Source organism: Oxyura jamaicensis, chromosome 4, assembly GCF_011077185.1.
Source record: "Oxyura jamaicensis isolate SHBP4307 breed ruddy duck chromosome 4, BPBGC_Ojam_1.0, whole genome shotgun sequence".
Classification (NCBI taxonomy): domain Eukaryota; kingdom Metazoa; phylum Chordata; class Aves; order Anseriformes; family Anatidae; genus Oxyura; species Oxyura jamaicensis.
In genome coordinates this window covers 47,527,202-47,547,846 of record NC_048896.1, presented here as the reverse complement: position 1 = coordinate 47,547,846, position 20,645 = coordinate 47,527,202, and the positions used below count along the sequence as shown (strand labels likewise).

General features: G+C 40.9%; 1 protein-coding gene across 1 annotated transcript in view; it reads left to right on the top strand.

Moving 5' to 3' along the window:
• The window catches only part of MTTP (microsomal triglyceride transfer protein), a 28,125-nt gene extending 12,776 nt beyond the window's left edge, over window positions 1–15,349 (top strand). The window contains exons 8-18 of the mRNA XM_035325773.1: window positions 2,089–2,246; window positions 3,153–3,321; window positions 4,372–4,479; window positions 4,917–5,129; window positions 6,159–6,370; window positions 7,023–7,120; window positions 7,222–7,343; window positions 8,151–8,378; window positions 12,101–12,225; window positions 12,554–12,724; window positions 13,655–15,349. Coding sequence (XP_035181664.1) covers window positions 2,089–2,246; window positions 3,153–3,321; window positions 4,372–4,479; window positions 4,917–5,129; window positions 6,159–6,370; window positions 7,023–7,120; window positions 7,222–7,343; window positions 8,151–8,378; window positions 12,101–12,225; window positions 12,554–12,724; window positions 13,655–13,823 — 1,773 coding nt within the window. The 3' untranslated portion in view covers window positions 13,824–15,349. The remainder of the gene's footprint in view (window positions 1–2,088; window positions 2,247–3,152; window positions 3,322–4,371; window positions 4,480–4,916; window positions 5,130–6,158; window positions 6,371–7,022; window positions 7,121–7,221; window positions 7,344–8,150; window positions 8,379–12,100; window positions 12,226–12,553; window positions 12,725–13,654) is intronic.
• The last annotated feature ends 5,296 nt before the right edge of the window (window positions 15,350–20,645 follow it).

The following is a 20,645-nucleotide window of genomic DNA, read 5'->3' as shown; positions in this document are numbered from 1 at the left end:
GTGCCTAGAGCTACAGAATAAGCCACAAAGTAGTTGACAAGAGAAGGTGTCTCTCACTGCTCAAGTACTTAATGTACAACAAGCAACCTTTGCATTGCAAGTATTCCCGTATCTATTTGACATGACTTTTAGTAGGAGGAGGAGAAAGATTTGCAGGCAGTGAGTGATGAGGGACTAACTACAAACCCAGATGTTGGCCAAGCCCATGCTGATGGAGCAGAGATACATCCTGCTTGCCCACAACAACCAGCTCCAGCTGCATTTCACAGCACTGTGCTGGAGCTAGCAGCCCCCATGCAGGGCAAGCTGATGAGCTCAGGTGCAGCACTGCAGGAAAGCCACTAGTAATCCACATAGCTTTGTGTGCCATATGGACTCACCGGTTGAGCTCACCTAACCTGAGGGACATTTGTGTAGCTGACAGGCACTGATAGTCAAAACCAAGTCTTGCTTGATTTAGGACCTCTCAGTTTGGCTCAGATTTTCCCAGAGAGCCCAGAAATGCTGTGGTCTGAGCAAAGGCAACCCAATTGCTGTCTGAGTTTGGCTGAGTTGCCATGGGGAAGCACATGTACCTGTGCCTGAACCCCTGGGTTATTCAATCCAAACAGCCTGACAGGAGAACATCAGGAGAACAAGAACCCTAGTGAAATTCAGCTGTGGGTGCTGTTTTTTAAAGTCATCATCATTGCAAGAGAAGGCAGCTGCTCCTTGCAGCAGCTGAGTGCTTAAAGCACCCCCAAATGAGGAAGACTTGGTCTCCACTCTCTTTTGCTTGCCATGGCTCCAATTCATATCTCCTACCTTGGTTGTCCCTAGGATGTAGGCTAAACTCATAGAACTGGGCTCTGCACAGGAGAAAATAAAGGGATTAATGAAGTCAGAGAATTCTTGCTCGGCTGTGGTGCAACTTCAATAGCGGGAATAGAAAGTGCCCATATGTTTATCCAATTTCAGCTTATAATAGCCACACTGACCTTGGTGCACTAATCACCAGTTGATGTTAACAGACCCATCTGTGCCTCAGAACATGAGCTCCTCCCAGCTGGTTATTAATCCCCAGGAAATATCCTATGTCTCAATCATGGTTGCCTAATTATTGTTACAGTTGATGGAGGTTGCACTCTGTACTGTTGAATGATACTTCTATTTGATGGCAGGTTCAAGTGTTATTGCCTAATACAAAACCCATGAACAGGGGAAGTATTTTAGTAAAGGTCAAATGGGTGCTAGTGTTATTTCCCACTCAGGAAAACTGCAGTAAACACTCCTGCAGAGAACAGCTGAGTTTTCACCAAGGAATGTTCTTGATAATATGAGATAACAGAGGCAAAGGCAAGTGAGAGAGGAAAGGTCAAAATACCTGCACCAGCTTCTCATAGGAGCGTAGCTGGAAGGACAGATACAGGTACTTTGGCACAACGTTGGCTCACTCTGGACAAAAATGTGACATGGCAAATAAATATAGCAACGACAAATGAAGAAGCAGATACCTGTCCTAATACCTTCTTAATTACCATTTTGTACAATAAACACAAATCTGCAACAACTGCATATCTTATGCAGTTCTGAGTAAGAAATACAAATTACTTGTAGGTCATTTACTCCTGTTCCACACAAACCACTTAGAAAATTACCATCCTGTGAGAATTTATGATTTATTTATGAAATGAGAACTTTGCATCTCCCACTTTAAAAAAATCTGACCTAGAAGAAAATGGGAACAGAAGACAAGCACCATATTCACCAGAAAGCACAGTAAATTTGCAAGACAAGGAAGTTCACCTTATTCAGGTGACAGGACAGTCTAAATAATTACATTTTGTTTCAAAACAATTTGTACTTAAGGCAATGTACATTGTTATGAAAATACTAAAGAGCTGGAAGAGAAAGATAGATAGAAAGGTTGTGAAGATATGTGGACTGGGATATCACAAGTTAGATAATAGTTAGCTAAAGGATTAGCAATATATTGGATTTCAGCTAATTTGAGCAATAGCTGGCCCGCATATCTGCATTTATGAAGTCTGATTTTGAGAACTGAAACCACAGTCTGAGAGATTTGACATAATGTGAATTATTTTGCAGCTTTCTGAACACTGGCAGAGCATCAAGGAATATATGCATCCTGAAAAACTTTCCAAAGCTGAAGCAGCAAGAAGCTTTTTGTCCTTCATTCAGAACATCAGAAAAGCTACAAAAGAGGAGATACTGCAGATCATTAAAAGTGAAAAGAAAGAACTCCTGTAAGTCATCATGAACAAGCTTTCAAAAAGTTTAAGTTTCTTAAACCTGCAAAAGGCTAAATAGCATGAAAACGTTCAGTTCTACTGCTGATGTCCTAGCAATCCAAAAACAATATTCACTAATGTCTACAGGAAAAAGGAGGGGTTTTGTTTGTTTGTTTGTTTGTAATAAAGTATATTTGCATCATATTACTCAGCCACTAAGAATGCAAAGCTAACGTGTTTTGTAGCTTAGGCAGAGTTTCTTATCACAGTTGCTTGTTCTGAAACATTCTCTGATTTGTTTTTGACTTGCCCATTGGTTTCCTTCAAATGGAAATGTAGCAGAGAAGGGGATGGTTTATGGCTGGATGTTGTCCTTAGATTGGAGTTTGGGTATGACCAGCATGTGAACCTAGACTAGGGAGTTGGAAAGCATTTCTGAGTCCCACTTTACAGTCAGGATTTTTCAAATCAAATTTTTCAAATTAGAGTGAATGTTAACAACAAAGATAAACCTGCAAGTATTTCAGGTAGTGTAGAACCCTTTTTTCCTCTAGTTGCTACCTCTTCTGTAGAAGTAAAACATTTTTTTTTCATTTCCAACCTTGCCCTGTGAACTTAAAGACACTCTAAACAGTTGTGTTTTTGAATGCATTTTGTTTCCTGTATTCACATAAATTCAAATATTTTTATCCATGGATATGAATACTTTTTGGAGTCCATCTGCTATTTTGAGATGGAAGAATTCATTCTGAACTGTGTTCAAAAACAGTTTTGGCCAACAAGAATAATTCTCTCTTACCTGCTAAAAACAGATCTGTTAGCACAATAGCTTCATTCTTTCTAAGTGCAACAAAGTGCATTCAGTACTTTCATTACAAAATGAAAGCTCATTACAATATGTTCATTTCCACATCTTTGTAGTCCGCAAATAGTGGATGCTATAACTTCTGCTCAGACCCCAGAGTCACTGGAAGCCATACTGGAGTTTCTGGACTTTAAGGATGCAAGTACTTCCATCCTTCAGGAGCGATTCCTGTATGCCTGTGGATTTGCTTCTCACCCAAGTGAAATGCTCCTGAAATCTTTAACTGTAAGTCAAAGGACAAAACCAATACAATACTTCCAATTTTCCTTTCCTTACCCCTTCCAGGGTCTCCTTTAAGTGTACCAGGAGCATATTGCCTGGAAACACACAAAATTCACAGGTCCAGACCAAAGCTCTATTTACTTTGTAAAATGTTACCAACATTTACTACATGGAAAACAAACATAATTCCAAGCAAAACAATTAAGGATGAAAAGCCTTATCAAAGTCCTGACACCATTTTATCATAGAATCATAGGATGGGGTTTGGAAGTGACCTTAAAGACCAACTAATTCCAAAACCTCTTCCATGGGCAGGGACACCTCCCTCTAAGCCACATTGCCCAAAGCCCCATCTAACTCGGCCGTAAACACTTCCAGGGATGGGGCAGCCACAGCTTCTTTGGACACCACTGCCTCAGCACCCACAGAGTAAAGAATTTCTCCCTAATATCTAATCTGAATCTATGCTCTTTTAGTTTAAAACCATTCCCCCTTGTCCTATCCCTCCACTCCCTGACAAAGAGTTCCTTCCCAGCTTTCCTGGAGGCCTGGAGGCCTTTTCCTGGAAGGCTGCTATGACGTCTCCCTGGAGCCTTCTCTTCTGCAGGCTGAACAACCTCAGGTCTCTCAGCCTGCTTTCACAGGAGAGGTGCTCCCACCCTTTGATCATCTTCATGGCCCTCCTTTGGACTTGTTCTAATATGGTGGTGTCCTTCTTACGATGGGGGCCCCAGAACTGAACACAATAATATTATTTCAAAATAATATTATTAAAAAAAAAAAAAGCTACCAGATTAGTTCTACTACTTGAGACACTGAATGTAACTCAAGTGAAACATGGCACTCAGATTTTATGTGTGCCATAAATCAGATGGCACTCAGATTTTATGTGATAGAGCAGTTCTCTGCTTAGCCTGAGCCCAGGCCATTAAGGTGATCACTGCCTTCGTGATGCACTGATGTCCACAGGAAATGAAGGCATTCAGCCCACATGGGTTCATGTGGTTCATCATATTTAGACAGAAGTACTAACAGTGTTGCTTTTGCCTACAGTCTAAGTTCAAGGGTGATATCGCAAGTGAAGAAATCAGAGAAACTCTTGTCATTGTCATGGGAGCGCTCATCAGAAAGCTGTGTGACAGAGAAGGCTGCAAGCTTCCAGTGAGTATTTGCTGTTCACTGCTGGCCAGAGTCTGGTCTGCAACACGTGTAAATGAACCCTACTGATGTTACTGGGAGAGCATGAGAGACACAGGCAGCATATTCCTACCTGTTTTAAAATAAGCCCATAAACTTATTTGTTTAATAGAGAAACTTTTTTAAGTTATGCCATTTATTTTGCCACCTTTATACTTTAATTTGTTATCTTCCAAGTGAAGTGAATTATAAGTCTATGGGACCACATGTCACTCTGGGCACACAGGTTATAGTTTGAAGGAAGCTTTCACACAAAATTTACTAAGAACACTTTTGCTAGCTCTCTGCAGTGTTGCACTGAACCAAAAATGGACTAGAACCCAGACCTGCTGTTCCTGTTTCTCAGGAGAGAGAGAGTAAAATTAGGACCACCACTTAAACATGCTGTTGATTTTCTTCAGGCTGTTGTGGAAGCCAAAAAGCTGATTCTAAATAGGTTGGAGAAGGCTAAGAAAGATGACAATGTGAAGATGTACCTGCTGGCACTGAAGAACGCACTCCTTCCTGAAGCAATTCCACTGCTTCTGAAGTATGCCGAGTCAGAAGAAGGGCACATCAGCAACACTGCTGCCACCGCCATACAGAGATATGATCCCTCTTCCCTCACCGACGAGGTAAGAATAGATACTGCCCAAAAAAAGAAGTGCAAGAGACTATAATGAATGAAGTATAACTAAACAGATTACATTTGTCAATCCCACTGTTCAAGATGCCCCCAAGTATTTTTTTCCATCAGAATGTTATTACATGTGCTTTAGTTCTTGCCAGAAAACTCCATACATTCCTGCATCCCCAGCTCACAGTCTGCCAATGGTACTCAACCTTTGGCTCCAGAGTCAGATGAAGCCATTAAGGGTGGCAGGCAAGTCTGCAGGGCAAACTGGAGCTCCATTTGCAAGAATGTCTCCTCTGTGACGTACAGAAGTTGCTAGAAACAGGTGGAAACCTGTGTAACCCCTGTTCTTTATTGTGTTTTCACATAGGGAAAATGCATGACATAACAGAAACGTGAAATAGCTGCATCTTACCTTGCAGCCTCCAAGGCTAACAGATGAGGCACAAAATAGCAGAGGTCCTGCCTTGGCTGCATTTTCCTGCATCCCATTTCATACCTGCTGGGTATGTCAGGGTGCTGCTCTGGCAGTGCATGTACCAGAGACCATTCTGTCACTGGGGCTACATGGCTCTCCATAGCTTTATCTGTAAAAAAGATGTGTCATAACCTTCTCAGGGTTGTGGGGCCACCATATTTAGAAAGTGAAAATTTCAAGATATTTTTTTTTAGTACATCTTCCCTTAACAGTCAAGAAAATCTTTGGATCTTATCACTGACATGGTATTTTGATCTTAGTACTCCTACTTATTTACAGTCCAACTGTCATAATCAGTGTGGAAGACTGTATTTGGACTGCAGCTGAGAGAGCATAACAGATTCCTCACATCCCCATGTGGTCACTGAGCTGTGCATGTCTCTTACATTCCAAAAGGACCATGAAGAACAGTGAGCTGAAAATATATCCTAATGCATTAGCCTTAGCTATGGGCCTAGCTTAAGCTGACATTATAAACGAGATTCCAAGCTGTACTTTGCCCAGTCATCTATGTGAGTTGAGTACTGACTGATAAATCTATTTCCTGACCAGGTGAAGAAAACAATGAACAGGATATACCACCAGAATCGTAAAGTCCATGAAAAGACAGTGCGAACCACTGCAGCTGCTATCATCTTAAACAGCAACCCAACCTACATGGAAGTGAAAAACATCCTGCTCTCCATAGGCGAACTGCCTCTGGAAATGAACAAGTATATGCTCTCCATGATCCAGGATATACTTCAGTTTGAAATGCCTTCAAGGTACATTAAATTCACTATAAAATATACAGTTCTTTTGCACTCCTTTGCAGAAATGTGAAGAAACACAGATTCTCATTAGAGAACTACTGTAAAATGTAAGGACAGTAAAAGATGATGCCTGATCTTTGTGCTACTTTTAGGTATCGATATTTCAGAACAAATTTGTGCATTTCAATGATATTCATTTGATAGCTAGTTACATTTTCAGAGGTGCAAATGAGAATTAGGCATCCAACCTGCATTACTATAGGAAATTTCTTCTGTTGATCTTAATTCTATCTGTTCAGTGGGGCACTTGCTTTTAGATTTTCAAGAACCAATGATCAAGAAAAAATGTAAACATCACAATACTAGAAACAAAATAATCAAAATGTCTCTGTTTCTCAAGAATATTAATTTTCCAGCAAGACCTTTTTTTGCATGCCTTTCTACCTATTACTGCAGGAGTAGCTCAAGATGGAAAAGAAGTTCTGGGATAGGGGAGGCTTAGAGGCAGAAGTTTAATTTTTAAAATGAGAACATCTTTCCTATTGGGAAATTCACCCTTTCCCAGATTTGATGTTTCTGTAGAAGGGTAATACATTTGTCACCATAACTTTTTTGTTTCTTTTTGTTTTTCTTTTGTTTGTTCATTTGTTTTAAAACATCACAGCAAAACAGTTCGGCGAGTTCTGAAGGACATGCGTTCTCATAACTATGAGCGCTTCTCCAAGCCAGGCTCTTCCTCTGCCTACTCTGGCTATATTACACGTATGTAACCAGGAAACTGCCTTATAACCCTTTTTGTATTCCCAAACATTTGATTAATCCACTAGTTTAGTCACAGGTACCTTTTGTCTTTTTTAATTAAGGTGGTCCTGATATATCATCCACATACAGCCTTGACATCCTCTATTCAGGCTCTGGCATTTTAAGGAGAAGTAACTTGAACATCCATATTTTTGATAGAAATGCTCAACTTCATGCCGGCCAGGTAACTGCTACATGGTACTAAATAACTAAGCCAGGATGTGGGGTTCTTCTTACAACTTCTAAATCAATTCAGCTAATGCTTAAGTCTATAAGGTTTGCTGTACTGGCTAGAGAACATACTAATAAAGGAAAAAAAAAAAAAAACAATGCAACAGACAATAAGGCTCTTGTGTGCCCTCACCAAGAAGACAGGTGTTTTGTCCTATATGATATATCCAAGTCCTGTCTCTTGTTAAAGCCTATATTGCTTATATGATATAATTAGTAAAAGCCTTACGATTTTGTAAAATCAAGTCCCATGGTATGAGTATAACGTAGAATGGAAATACAAGGGTTGGCTCAAACCTAGGAATCAAAGAGATTTAAGGGAGATGCTTCTGTTTTGGCATTTTCTGAATGTTGGCAAGTGCCTTCAATACTATAATCTTCCTAAGTTTCTAAGTTTCTGCAGGACAAAATTGCACCAAAAATCTTTTTATTTATTATTTATTTATTTTTATTCCTCCTGAATGCCTATAGAAAACATTCATACAAATAAAGGAAAATGTAATCAAAAGGAAACTAAGGCTGGGCTTGTGGGAAAATTCTGCCTTCATCTAAAGTGAAAAAAACATGCTGTGAGATTATTGTAATTTCAGTATTTCTGGTTGCTCTACTTTGTTCCCTTAAGTCATAACATCATACTTTTTCACCTACAACAAAGTAAATTTGAGTTAGGCTCTTAGACATTAAGAAAATGTGAAAGGTCATTAACAGCCTTATTCAGGCAGAGCTTTTTCATTGATTCTGTGTTACTGTTACCTCTTAGGTGGTGATTGAAGCTCAAGGTCTAGAGACCATAATAGCTGCAACTCCTGATGAAGGGGAGGAAAACCTGGACTCTTTTGCTGGCATGTCAGCCATTTTGTTCGATGTCCAACTCAGGCCAGTTACATTTTTCCAAGGCTATGGTGACTTAATGTCTAAAATGCTCTCAGCAACTGGAGATCCCATTAACGTGGTGAAAGGACTTATCCTCCTGACAGATTACTCACAGGTACTAGTAGCACACTCTTTTCTTCTTTTCTGTCTCTTAAAAGCAGATGCTCTCTCTCCCATATAAGACATTTTATTTTCTCTTCCGCAAATGTTGATAAATCTGACCAATGCTCCATAGGCTTCTCTTACTATGGGAACAATAGAAAAGTCACAAGTATTAAACTAGAATGAAACTACATGAAAAGCTATCTAGGACAAAGGTGAGAACACATATCATTCTAGAAAACAACGTAACACTGAATAAAACCAGATGCAACTGAGCTTCCTGTAGAAAACTCCTACTACTATTACCTCCTCTCCCACAGTTTCTTGTAAGACAGTACTGTCCCACATAACCACCTCAGTTTTACTCTTCAGAAGTTGTCCAGAGACCTTACATGCAATGAGGCAATAACTGTCAGGTAGTGAGTGAATTAATCACTGGGACTCAGCCTTTCCCAGGTCACTAACCTGCAGACAACAATGCTAAGAGGAGCAAAATTCACATGCTTATAGCCAGGCTAATACAGGAATTAAAATGAGGGTTATACAGTTTTTATGCAATTGTCACCCCCTAATGGCAGTTCAATTTATGCTTAAATATAGACTCACACACAGATATAACTGACAACATAATACCTTATTGGAGGACTAAATGTCTAGGCATGTTAAAGTTCAGGGCCAGCATTTTATTCCATGAACTGGAGTATGCAAAGAACTGCTTGACTTTAGGACAGTTGTTGGCAATATCATTCATATGCGAAATTGCAGAAGGATGACCTTCTTTTACCTGACAGAGGGCTGTTGATTCTCCTTTAAATCTTGGCAAAAGAAAATGTCAAAAGCAGATGATGAGAAAATCCACTCTGATCGAAATTACACATGAACACCCCCTGCACATGACACATCCTGAACCCAGCTCAGCCTCTTGACAATGGTATCATAAGTCTGTAGGGCTTCCCAGGTGGTGCACAAATTGGCAAAGTAAAGCTCATTCTAACAACAATTCCACATGCAGATTATGGGCAAAAACTTTACCATGAGCTATTTAACAAACTGCAGAGATGAGAAAGATGATCGTACGAGCATGGTGTTTACAGAAATAAGTATTTCCAACTGCTGTGCGTGCACCAAGCTCCGTACATACCCTGGCAGAATCAGTTGGCCGAGCACCCTGAGAGCTCTGCCAGCCAACAGATTCTCTGCTCCTCATCTTTGGAGAACCTCATGAAAGTCTGGAGCACACCAGTGCTGGGATTGGGTGCCATTTTTAACAGTATCAGGGTGTATCATTTTCAGGCAGAAACTGACTCTCTGGAAGTCTGCGCAGTGCTGTGATGGGATCCCAATCTGCTTTCTCTCTTGAGTTACCACTAGCATGGTTGCTGCTTAAGCTCTTTGGGATTCGAGCTTTGGACACCACCAAAAGAGAGCATTTACAGCCCAAAAGGCTGTTACCTTTTGTAGTTACTACCTTTAGCACCACAAAGGCAAAAACTCTTTAAAGCACTGTTGTAAACAGCTTCAGGCTGAGCTGCTTTTACACATCACATTTTTCTAAAACTGGTTTAACATCAACATTACAGGTCAGCAGCAACATCAGCAGTGTTTGGACACTTACACATAACCCAGTTCAGCTTCGTTAGAAATGCTTCCACCTGTCAAATCCTTGAACTGTGACTGCAACTGAACTAGAAAACATTGTTAGACTGGAATTGTGTGTGGCATAACACTGAAACTGAGGAAAACCAGTGCAAGAGAGCCATAATTAAACTATCTTCTTGATTGTTGAGTACCACCTCTGCTTTCCCTGGCCAGCTTGGCCAGGTCTTGCTCAGAACATAAGCCCCTTTACAACACAAACACAGACAAAGGCAACAAAGACAAATGTGGATTTTTCTTCTTCCAAGTAAGAAAAACAGGCATATGAAACATTGCTCACTCTCTGGTACCACAGTGTGCCACAATTGACCACAATGTTGATTTCAGAACAGGTGAAAAACATGCATAAGATACGGACAGTGCAATTGAAGTGCTGTTAAGTCCACCAGAGGTTTCCCCTGGAAAAGGAACCTCCCCTCCACTTCCTTTCATTAACTTTACAACTACAGTAATCCCAATACGTACATTTCAGAGAGAGGTGATTTCTGAGTTAATAGTATTGCTGCTGAATCCTATGCTCCCACCATCTGTCTTTAACATCTTTTCTCCCCTAACCTCATAAACTGAAGTCAGAGTGTGTTTCACAGCCATTGCCAGTTCTCACAGTGCCGTTTGAGGGCTAAGAATAACAGTCCAGAATCTATAATTGCCTCTATAACATAAACAGCTCTCATAGAACTGTTCTTGAGATTCTAAAGTCACCTGTGTTAAAGTTCAGTAGTGTTAATATTTCTCCTAGGCAACGCACCTGCCAGAGGCACAGAGAAATTAAATACTTTATTAATAGGTCAGAGAAACCATTTGAAAGCCAGACCCCAGTGGAAGATAGCCAGTTCCCAAAGGAGTGCCTTTTCCAGCAGTGTCTGTGCTGCATTACAGTAGCACTATCCGTGCAATACATAAAGGAACTGTTCTTATTGAAACAGACCACACGTCAGCATGTCAAACAGCAGCTAACGATTCCGATATTTCAGATCACACTTTCCACTGCAAATGACACACAATGCTTAAAATAGGAAGGGAAAGGAAAATACTGCTCCTGAGATGGCTGGGTCCCCGTGATCCACAGCTCCCATTAGCCTGGACTGGATTTGCACATGAGATGAAGGACACAGGACTGAGCTCTGAATAAAGAAATAGATGAGCTAGTAAAACACAGTACAAGCGCTCCTTAGATTCTCTGTCAGTTTCAGTGACAAACTTGACTTTTCTCTAGGTAGCCTTTAAAGCCTAAAACTGTGCAGCCATCGCGCACCAAGCATTCTCTGATATTCTTGGGTGCAATTTGACAATACATTTAAAAATATCATCTCCTCTGTTGTGTATACATTTCCCTGACAGAATGTATACTGTTACCTACTCAGTCATTAAAAACTACCAACCAATTCAGTCCCAATTAAAAGCAAAGTAAAATAAAGTAGAACAGGTGTTCATCTACACATCTAAACAGACCAACAAGTATTTTTTAGTTAACTCAGAAAGTGTTCCTTCCCCCATTGCAGTCAGTAGAAAAACGCCCTTTGATGTTGGAAGGACAACACTCCCAACCCATTATTTTTTATTTGGATGAAAATAAGAAAGCAGAGCACACGGCAACCACACTTGCTGGGGTTGTGCTGGGTTTGTAAGCTGTGGCCAGTCCACAGCATTCTTGAGTTAAATCTCAAGCCCATTTCAGCAGCAACTGACTGCTATGTTGGCCCTACCAAAGAGATTGTTTCAAATATTGTTTCTTACCCTAAAAGGTGAAGTAATCATATAGAGCCGCAGAGGTTTCAAGAAGCCATGAGCATGCTTGATGTTTGATGGAAAAATCATTAAATGAAATACCTGTGGCAATTAAGGTGCATTAGCTTATGGGCTTGGCCGGCCAGCCACTGAAGATGTAATTTGTGCTACTTTTGGGTGTGCTGAAGAAGTGGCAGCACATCGCACTGATGTTGGTGTTCCAGAGAGGAGTTCACTGACTGTGCTGGCCTGCCAGCAGAGCCTGCTGACAGCTGTACAGATGGGAGTATGGAAACCACCGAGGTCTGCAGGCAGTGATGGGAGTGTCCCTGTGCTTCCTTTTGGCTCCAGGAGTTTCAGCTGCAGTCCGGGCCGAGGGCCAGCGCAGACTTCCAAGGCGGCCTGGCCATTGACATCTCGGGAGGGATGGAGTTCAGCCTGTGGTACAGGGAGTCCAAAACCAACGTCAAGAACAGGTGAGATACCCCCATGTGTGCTGTAGCTTTAGAGAGCTCAGGCTCCTGGGCCTTGGTAGTCCCAATGAGAATAATTTAAATATAAAAGCCTTTGTATTTGAGCTAAAATTGAAGAACAGTTAAGTGTATGGGAGAACATTGTTTTTTCTCTTTTCATCTCCACCTGGGAAATACCAGTTCTTCCTGGTTTCTTCTGAATTTATATACCTCTAGCTGAGAAACGGGCTCCTTTGGGGGCAGATTTATTAAATGGGTGCTAGGAATGTATATAATTTATTTCCCTCTTTCTTGATATGTTTTGAACTAATTGTAATACCTTTATTTGCAGGGTAGCCGTGTTTATATCTGGTAACACAGAGGTGGATTCCTTCTTTATAAAAACTGGCATGGAAACCACTTTGGAAGTAGAAACCACATTGGACTTCATCTCCACTGTGCAGTTTTCACAGTACCCGTTTTTAGTCTGTATGCAGATGGACAGAGTCGAGTCTCCTTTCAGGTAAGGATGAAAAGCATACAGCTTATGAGGTGTCCTTGCACAGCTCAGTGACCACCAGCCAGCTGCTCTATCTGGAACTTCTGGTGTTCACAGCCAGAAGAGATTAACAACAGAGGCCAAATTTCACCCTAACACAAGCAGGTGCAGAGCAAGCTGTCATGCACACCAGCCTCTTGCTAACCCATTTTTCCAGATCCCTTACCCCTGAGATTCAAAAGATCAGTGAATTTGCTCTGACTGTGCACTTTTGTCCAGTTTTCTAATTTGGTTTTACGAGTCAACTAACCGATGTGGCAGGACACTCGTCCTGAGCATATGATCAGTTCTGATGGTGACCTGAAACTCTGCTGGCAGTAGTTGTCTATTCCACTAGTGAGAGAGTAAGTGCGTAGCCATAACCCAGCTGAACTTGAAAGATTTCCTCAGGATCCGCTATTTACTGTAGTTGATAAAGGTACCTGTTGCATGTAGTTGCTGCAACTGTTATGTGTGCTACCATATTTTATTAAGGCATCAGCATTCCTGAGATCTAAACAACTGGACGATAAGGTAAAAGATGCTTTTCAGTAGCCAAAGAGTATTAACTGCATTAGCCATGTGAGAAGCCTGGTTTATTATTCCTTCCTAATCCCTATTTGCTAAGACCTAAAGGCAATAACATTTGCAGAGCCGGTGCCAGATTTCCATTCAGTCTTTTCTGATCCAAAAGGTGGTAATCCTGAGAGGAATTAAAGAACCTGAGGATCTCAAGGAAATCTTAAGATTCTGTTAAGTATCTGTTACTCTCCTGATGCTAAAACATCGTCTGATTATACCTACGTACTGTGGCAGTGTAAACACTTACGTAAAGTGTTTGTCTCCAGCCTTACCTACAGGGCACAGTTTTGCATAAATTTGTTATCGCCAGACCACCATGTTGTACCTTTACAGGCATTCCGTGACCAAGTATGAAAGTCTACCATCTGGCAGACGGTACACCGCCAGGAAAGGGACAGCAGAACCGTTGGAAGGTTGTGAATACCCTCTCCATCAAGAGAACTCCAACATGTGCAGGAAGGTTTTCAGCACTGCATCCGATTCCTCCAGCAGCTGGTTTTGAGATGGGCACCTGAGCTTTTGCTATCCTGAATCCATGGCTTCCCCAGTGCCTTAGGCTTGTACGTACCGTACCAACTCGGAGCTTGATCTTGCACTACTGCAAGTAATGGGAAATTTGCCATTGATTTCAACAGGCCAGGATCAGACTCCCAGTGCGTGCACAGTGTTTACATATTAACCTATATTTAAGACTTTTGTAAAAAAAAAGAAAAAGCTAGGGCAAATAACGGCCAATTTGGTAGTGTACCATGCACTCCCATAAGGGTGGTGCCAGTTCTTTATTTTTACTTTTTTTGTGCCAAAAGCAAAAATAATCCCTCATTTTTCTTTCTTATGGAATACAGAAGTCCATGTTTTTGACATGCAGTAAGAAAAATTATGATGTATAAAGAATGATTATTTATGAATATATTTTAAAGTATTTTGGTGTTTAGGCCTATGACCAATCCTCATTCCAATATTCAAATACAATTAACATCTAGATGGGACCATGAATTCCTGCTTACTCAGTATTGCCTGTTTACAAAAAGAGCAGGTTTTATTTTACGTAATTTTAACAGGATCTTTCATTTTTTTAAGCAGCCAGAACTTGCTTATTATTATTATTTATCTCTCTCTCCCCCCCCCCCTTTTTTTTTTTTTTTTGTATTCACTGCCGCAGTTAAATACAATTGATTAAAAATGTGGGGTAGCATTTCCAGAAGTACTTACAGTTGACTCAGTTCTGTTCCAACTGAAAGCAATGGTATAATTTCTGTAGCTACCAGCAGGAGCAGAGTTAAGCCAACACCAATTGCTCTTCAAAGTTTCCTTCTGAAAAATTATGTCACTGTGTATAATTAAGGCAGGTATAGTTCAAAAATGAACCCACTCACTAAGGCAATTCTGAACTACGATGAATGAAAAGGTCCTGAAAGAAATCAATTTTGAATGCACAGTCTAGCAAAGACTACACAGAGCCAGAACAATTTTTTTCTAGATAAGTTAGGCTCATATTTGAGTAAGTACAAGTAATTGCTACTCATGCCAGTCATCCAATTAAAATAACTTACATGAGTACCTTTTTGCTCATTCAAGCAGTGGCTTCACTAGAACCGTGGAAAAGAAGAAGAAAACATTTTACATTTACAACAGCATTGTAGGTAAAAAAATGTACCTCATCCCAGCTTAGCTGATCACTGACATGATCCATCTGATTTAATTTTATAGGACAAGGTATGTGAGTGCTTGTAACAAAAAAATAAAAGAAAAAGCCAGGAAGAATGGTTTTTGTTTTTGTTTTTGTTTTTAAAAATAATAGTAATAATAAAAAAACCTCATAGATTACCATGAAACAATGTATTACAGGAATATATATATATCAAAAAAATCCCATATCCTTTCATGTTGTAAAAGACCAGAAGTACCCAATCCTCAGAAATCAAACTATCAACGGGATGAAACAGTCTGCTTGCTGTCTTTCCTGATGATGCTGACTTCTTCTAGTCAAAGTATAAATAAAACAGGCAAAAATACAGTATGAAAAAATTGTTTTGTTTTCAGTCTTGGTTTTGTCTGTTACCTTTGGGCTTGGGATAGCCAGAAGGAGTGGTGTTGATGGGAGCAAGAGGAACCATTTACTTCCCCACCACGTAAGATGCAACAACATAAGCTGGACACCCGATTACCTGGGGCTCCCCCACTCTAGCCCGGAGATGGTGGTAGCTGCAATGGGTGGTAGAGCCCAAGCATGAAGAACCACGTGCTGGAGGTACCCATCCACCTGCACCCGGAGGAGAGGTACAACACACCTGCCCCTCCTCTGCATCGCCACTTAGTAGAGATGAAGTATTTTCTGACTATGAAAGGTACTTTGGCCACTGCCAAGTATTTGGCCACCAACACTGAGTTTGTTTTTCTTCCATGTGAATGTGCACAGGTCTGTTTTACATAAATACATCAAGTCCCCTGGAGATACTGATCTGCGTGCTTTGTTTTTTTGTTTACTCATCAAGCCCTGGCACATCTTCTTGGGGAAAATCCTACAACCGTCTGAATTATTGAAAAGAGCTCTTTCAGAATGGGACATTCTGAAATTAGGGCTTCCACAGCTTTGACAACATCCCTTGAAACTAAATCAAATGGAGCCTGCAAGGCCCATGTTACTCCTTCAGAAAAGATAAATGTCCTCGAGGCTCCCCCCTGGCAGCAATACTCTTGTGTCCGAAGTTATCTGACCCTAACAGCTGGAGATAATGGGGATGCCAGAAGGGTCTTAGGCCAACAGCTGGGTAATGGAAGGCAATGGCTTACTTATGTGGGCTCCATAGCTACGGAAACAACAAAACTGATGATCCTCTAAAAATAAGGTGAAATTAATACATTGCTTAATCCTGCATTTGAAGAGAAAGCACACTTAGGGCTACAACCAAAGCAAACACTGTGGATGCTTATCAGACCATGGAGGGTTAATGGTGAATATGTAACATACATTTTAATAATGTCTAACATACATTTTAATAATGTCCCTTGTAGAGCTTAGGGATATGGTTTAGTGGAAGATTTGCTAGTGTTAGGTCAGAGGTTGGACTCTGTGATCTTGGAGGTCTCTTCCAACCTAGACTATTCTGTGATTCTGTGATTCTATTACATGTACTTTTAAATTATCAGCAGTGGTAGCAATTGAATAATATCTCACAGTGAAGTAAAAACACCGAAAGAACAACACAATAATAATTCAGGAATTGGAATAGTAACTCCAAAAAGTAAGCCTTTGAAAAAGAGATTTTGAAACTTTTCTCTAAAGAATGTTTTTCATATACTCTTCAAAAAGTATTCGAATTTCAGTAGTCATCTTGCTCCACTCCTAAGCATAATTTAATGCACAGAGCACAGTGGAAGATAAAGATCAGTGGACTGGAAGGTAGTCCTCCGAGACAGAGAGTTCATTTCTGTCTTCTATGAAATAATAATTTAGGGGCTCTGTGCAATGTTTAAACACAAAGTTCTGTAAGCAAAATAAACAGAGGCCTGTTTTCCTTTGCCAGATAAGAAATACATGGAAGATCATGCAATCCGCTTTGGGTTTGTACTTAAATCCTTGAGAATTATTATGAGTTAACCCATCGATGATGTTGATGGTTAGCGGATATCGGGACTAAACATCTTGATTTTTGTAAATCATAAATAACTGGAGCATAAACAACTACTGGCAAAATGTGTCCTTTCCTGCCAAAACAGACACAGACCAGAGCTGCCTGGGTGTAAATGGTGTGAGCTCAGAAAGCCTTCAGGCATGCTGGCAGTGCCTTCCTTTTCCCTTGTTAGAGGGACCATGGTCTTAATTTCAATTATTTTCTTTATTAGTATGAATCAATCCTTGCCGAATGCTGCTAGTTGAACACATGTTCAGCAACCTGTAAAATACTTAGCCCAGATTTCAAGGGACACATTACTGATGAATCGGCTCCAGCTCCCTGAGGGCATCTGGTGCTGAGCTGTCTGGCTACATAGGGATCACAGAACAGAAGGAAATAAAAGTCCTTAAATATGAATACTTTTAGGAGTCAAGAACACACATAAGGCACGCTGCAGTGTCCATGTACTTTAGCATGCAGGGGGATTTGTTAAAAATAGCAAACCAAACAGAGGGCCTGATTGAGTAAGGCTGTTAACTGCATTTTCAACTTGAAATGCGTGCCTGCTCCGGCTGACGTCAAGGGAAAGCAGGGCAGTCGCAGTGCTGGGCTGGCAGGCAGCATTTTGCAGCGTCAGGTTCTAATTCGGTAACTAGATGATAGGTACCTCAAAAATAAAACAGGGATACACTAGGGATACAGCTTGGGAATGTCAAGCCAATTGCTTGTTCTCCCTAGTAACAATCCAAGATGATAACTATTGTAAAATAGGCATAGTTTTGTTTGTTTGTTTTTATTTATTATTCATTTTTTTCCCCAAATGTACCATATTCCCTTGTTTTATCCTGGATTGCTTGGTTGGATTTGATACCAGGGAATCTCTTCTCCTTTTGCCTTGTTCCCACTGCTTCTGACAAAAGGTGCTGGACTTCTACCTTTCCTACATCATTCCTACCAGTGACGTTTTGAAGACAATTTGTGAAGATTTTCTCCACCAACCCTTGATAACCCCAGATATATTTCACCTGACATTTCAGGTTACTTTGAGACAGCCTAAGAGACTCTTCCATCTTAGTTTCAGTGGACTCTTGCAGTCTAAGATGCAAATGCTGCTGGGAAATGGACACTGGCTGCAAGACTGGGCTTCTTGGGGACAGGGGAGAGTTCATTTCTCTAAACACACGTACTTTGGACCTCTGTTTAGTAGAATTTTCATCTTAAATCATCTATCAGGCGAAGCTAGCAGTGATGGGAATTCACAGAGCTGCATGGCAAGCAGGCTCCAGGCTCTGGAGACTCTTCTTGGTGAAACATAAAGAGCAGGTCTCTAATTTCCCTGTTGACAACCCCAGTTCCCTTTGTGATTTCAGACTCCTCTCATTTGAACAAGGCAATCTAAGGCTCTTCTCTCCACTATCTTCCCACAATTTGTTCTCTTTTGGTCGCCCTTTGATAGCCGGGGATCGCCTGCTCCTACTGAGATGAGGCTGTGTGCCTCCACTCTCCCCCAGTTCATTTCCCCTTTTCCCAGTTCTTCCTTTCTCCACCTGTTCTCTTTTAGTCACTTTGTATCTCTGTACATACAAAGAGATATAGATAAGAATCATTAGCTATCCATTGGCAGTTAAGTCATTGATGACACCTATCCTGGATGCAAAGCTAAGATACACATTTCAAAGAACCCAGAGAGAGACAATATTACAAACACCAAACCACTGTTTTACCATTAAACTTGGGCTTTCAGCATTATAGGAAGAGAATGTCTTGAAATAATATGGCAGACTGATAATAGGCGCCTTACTTCAAATTGTATTACTTGCAAATAAATGGTGAGGTGAAAATCTGTTTTCCTTTAAGTATCTCAGGCATGCAGTTGAAAGGATGATATACATAATTATACCATAAAATATATATAAAGGATGATATAATTTGCCTCTTACATACTGAAAACTGAGAAGAGAAATGATTCTTTTAAACTGAAGGACTGATCTTAAAAATTTCAAGTCCCTTTTGTGAATTGTTGGTGTTTGACTCATGCTTTTTTAAGCATTTAGGCTTAACATCAGAGAGCTACTCATTCTCTGCAGGGGTAAAAGCAACACATGAAAGCACCAAAAGGCTTTTCCTGGCAATAATTCAAGCAATAATGCTCTCTAGCAATGAGGTGATCTTATTATTGATCATATGGCAATATAAGACAAGGAAAATAGCAAAGAGGATGACCAGAAAAAAAAATTGTTTGCTTTACCAACTACTGTCCCAACAGACCACGACAAGGATACAGAATCTTGGATGCCCAAACCGATATAGCAGTGAAAGTTACTGCACTGAAACGGTGCAGTTCCTTTTCAGTTGAATCTATATCTGGGAAAAGAATAAAAATCAAATGAAGCCATGTGCCCAGCTTCCCCTTGTCGCCACAAGGGCTGGGCAAACAGAGTGAGGTCAGGTCAGAAAGAAACTCAGGGAGACTCAGTGTGACGCTTTGCATTCCCTCTGCAATGAAATCCTCATTGCTGTTTATGTGTTCAGGTAAGTGACGTCGCTGTTATTATTGTTCTATACAGCAGCAAGGGAAACTCTGCAAAAATGTGACCAAGCAGGCTTACTTGCAGTGTGTCTTTTACTGAAAAATACATTTTATTTGTCATAACATTCAAAAAAAAACAAACAAAAAAAAACACAAAAACACAAAACAAAAAACCCACCCACTAATACAAATGCTTGCTCATTCCGCTACAACCTTTGGTATCCAGCGGTTCCAACCAGTCTGTTCTCACACGATCCAAGCGTCCCCGACGTGCAGCACGCCGCTAGTGCAATTCTTGGAGCCGCGCGGCATCCTCACAGTGGGACCGCTCCAGGCTTCGGCTGCACACTCCCCACAGTGTCACCTATGTTGAAAGCAGCTCAAAGAGTCCATTTTTCTCCAATTATATAGCTTTTTTTTTTTTTTTCTTTTTTTTTTTTTCCACGCATTGCTTTCATGGCATTTTCCTTTTTGCCTTACAACCCACCGCTCTGCCATCAGCCACACCACCCACATTCCCTTAACAGTCGCTGTCCGTACTTCACATGTGCACTTTTAAATGTCTTTACACTGATAACCCACCCCCTTAAACAGGGGGGAAAAAAAAAAAAAAAAAAGGAAAAAAAAAAAAAAACACAGAAAAAGGGGGAAAAACACAAGCATTTTTAAAATACTGTATGTGTTCTGGGGTAGCCACAAGTAATTTATGAGAGTAAGGAATGACACTTGGCCATCAACACTAGATAGTAAAGGCACCTCTGAATGCAGACAGGAAAAAAAAAAAAAAAGCACACACACACACACAACCCATAAATACATTTTAAATCATTCACCAAGGAGTAATTTCAACCAAGTGAAAACAGCCCCACTGTGAAGGGCCAGAACAACACTCACGCATCCCTCCCGTCCCGCCGCGTCATTTAAACGGATGCCAACCTAAAACTTGGGGAGACGCAGACCCGGAGCTCAAGTGGCAGGTGGGATTTGCCCTGCTGAGTGCAGGGGGTGAATTTTGGCTGCTCTCACCCAGGTGTTCAGGTACCCGGGTGTGCAAGGCGCCCAGCGCCCTGGGCGAAGCGTTGCACCGGTGGGCAACCACCAGGGCCCCCAGGAATCCCTGTGGGTGTCTGAAGCTGGGGTGCGTGTGAGGGCTTTGCTGGACTGGGTCTGGGAAGCT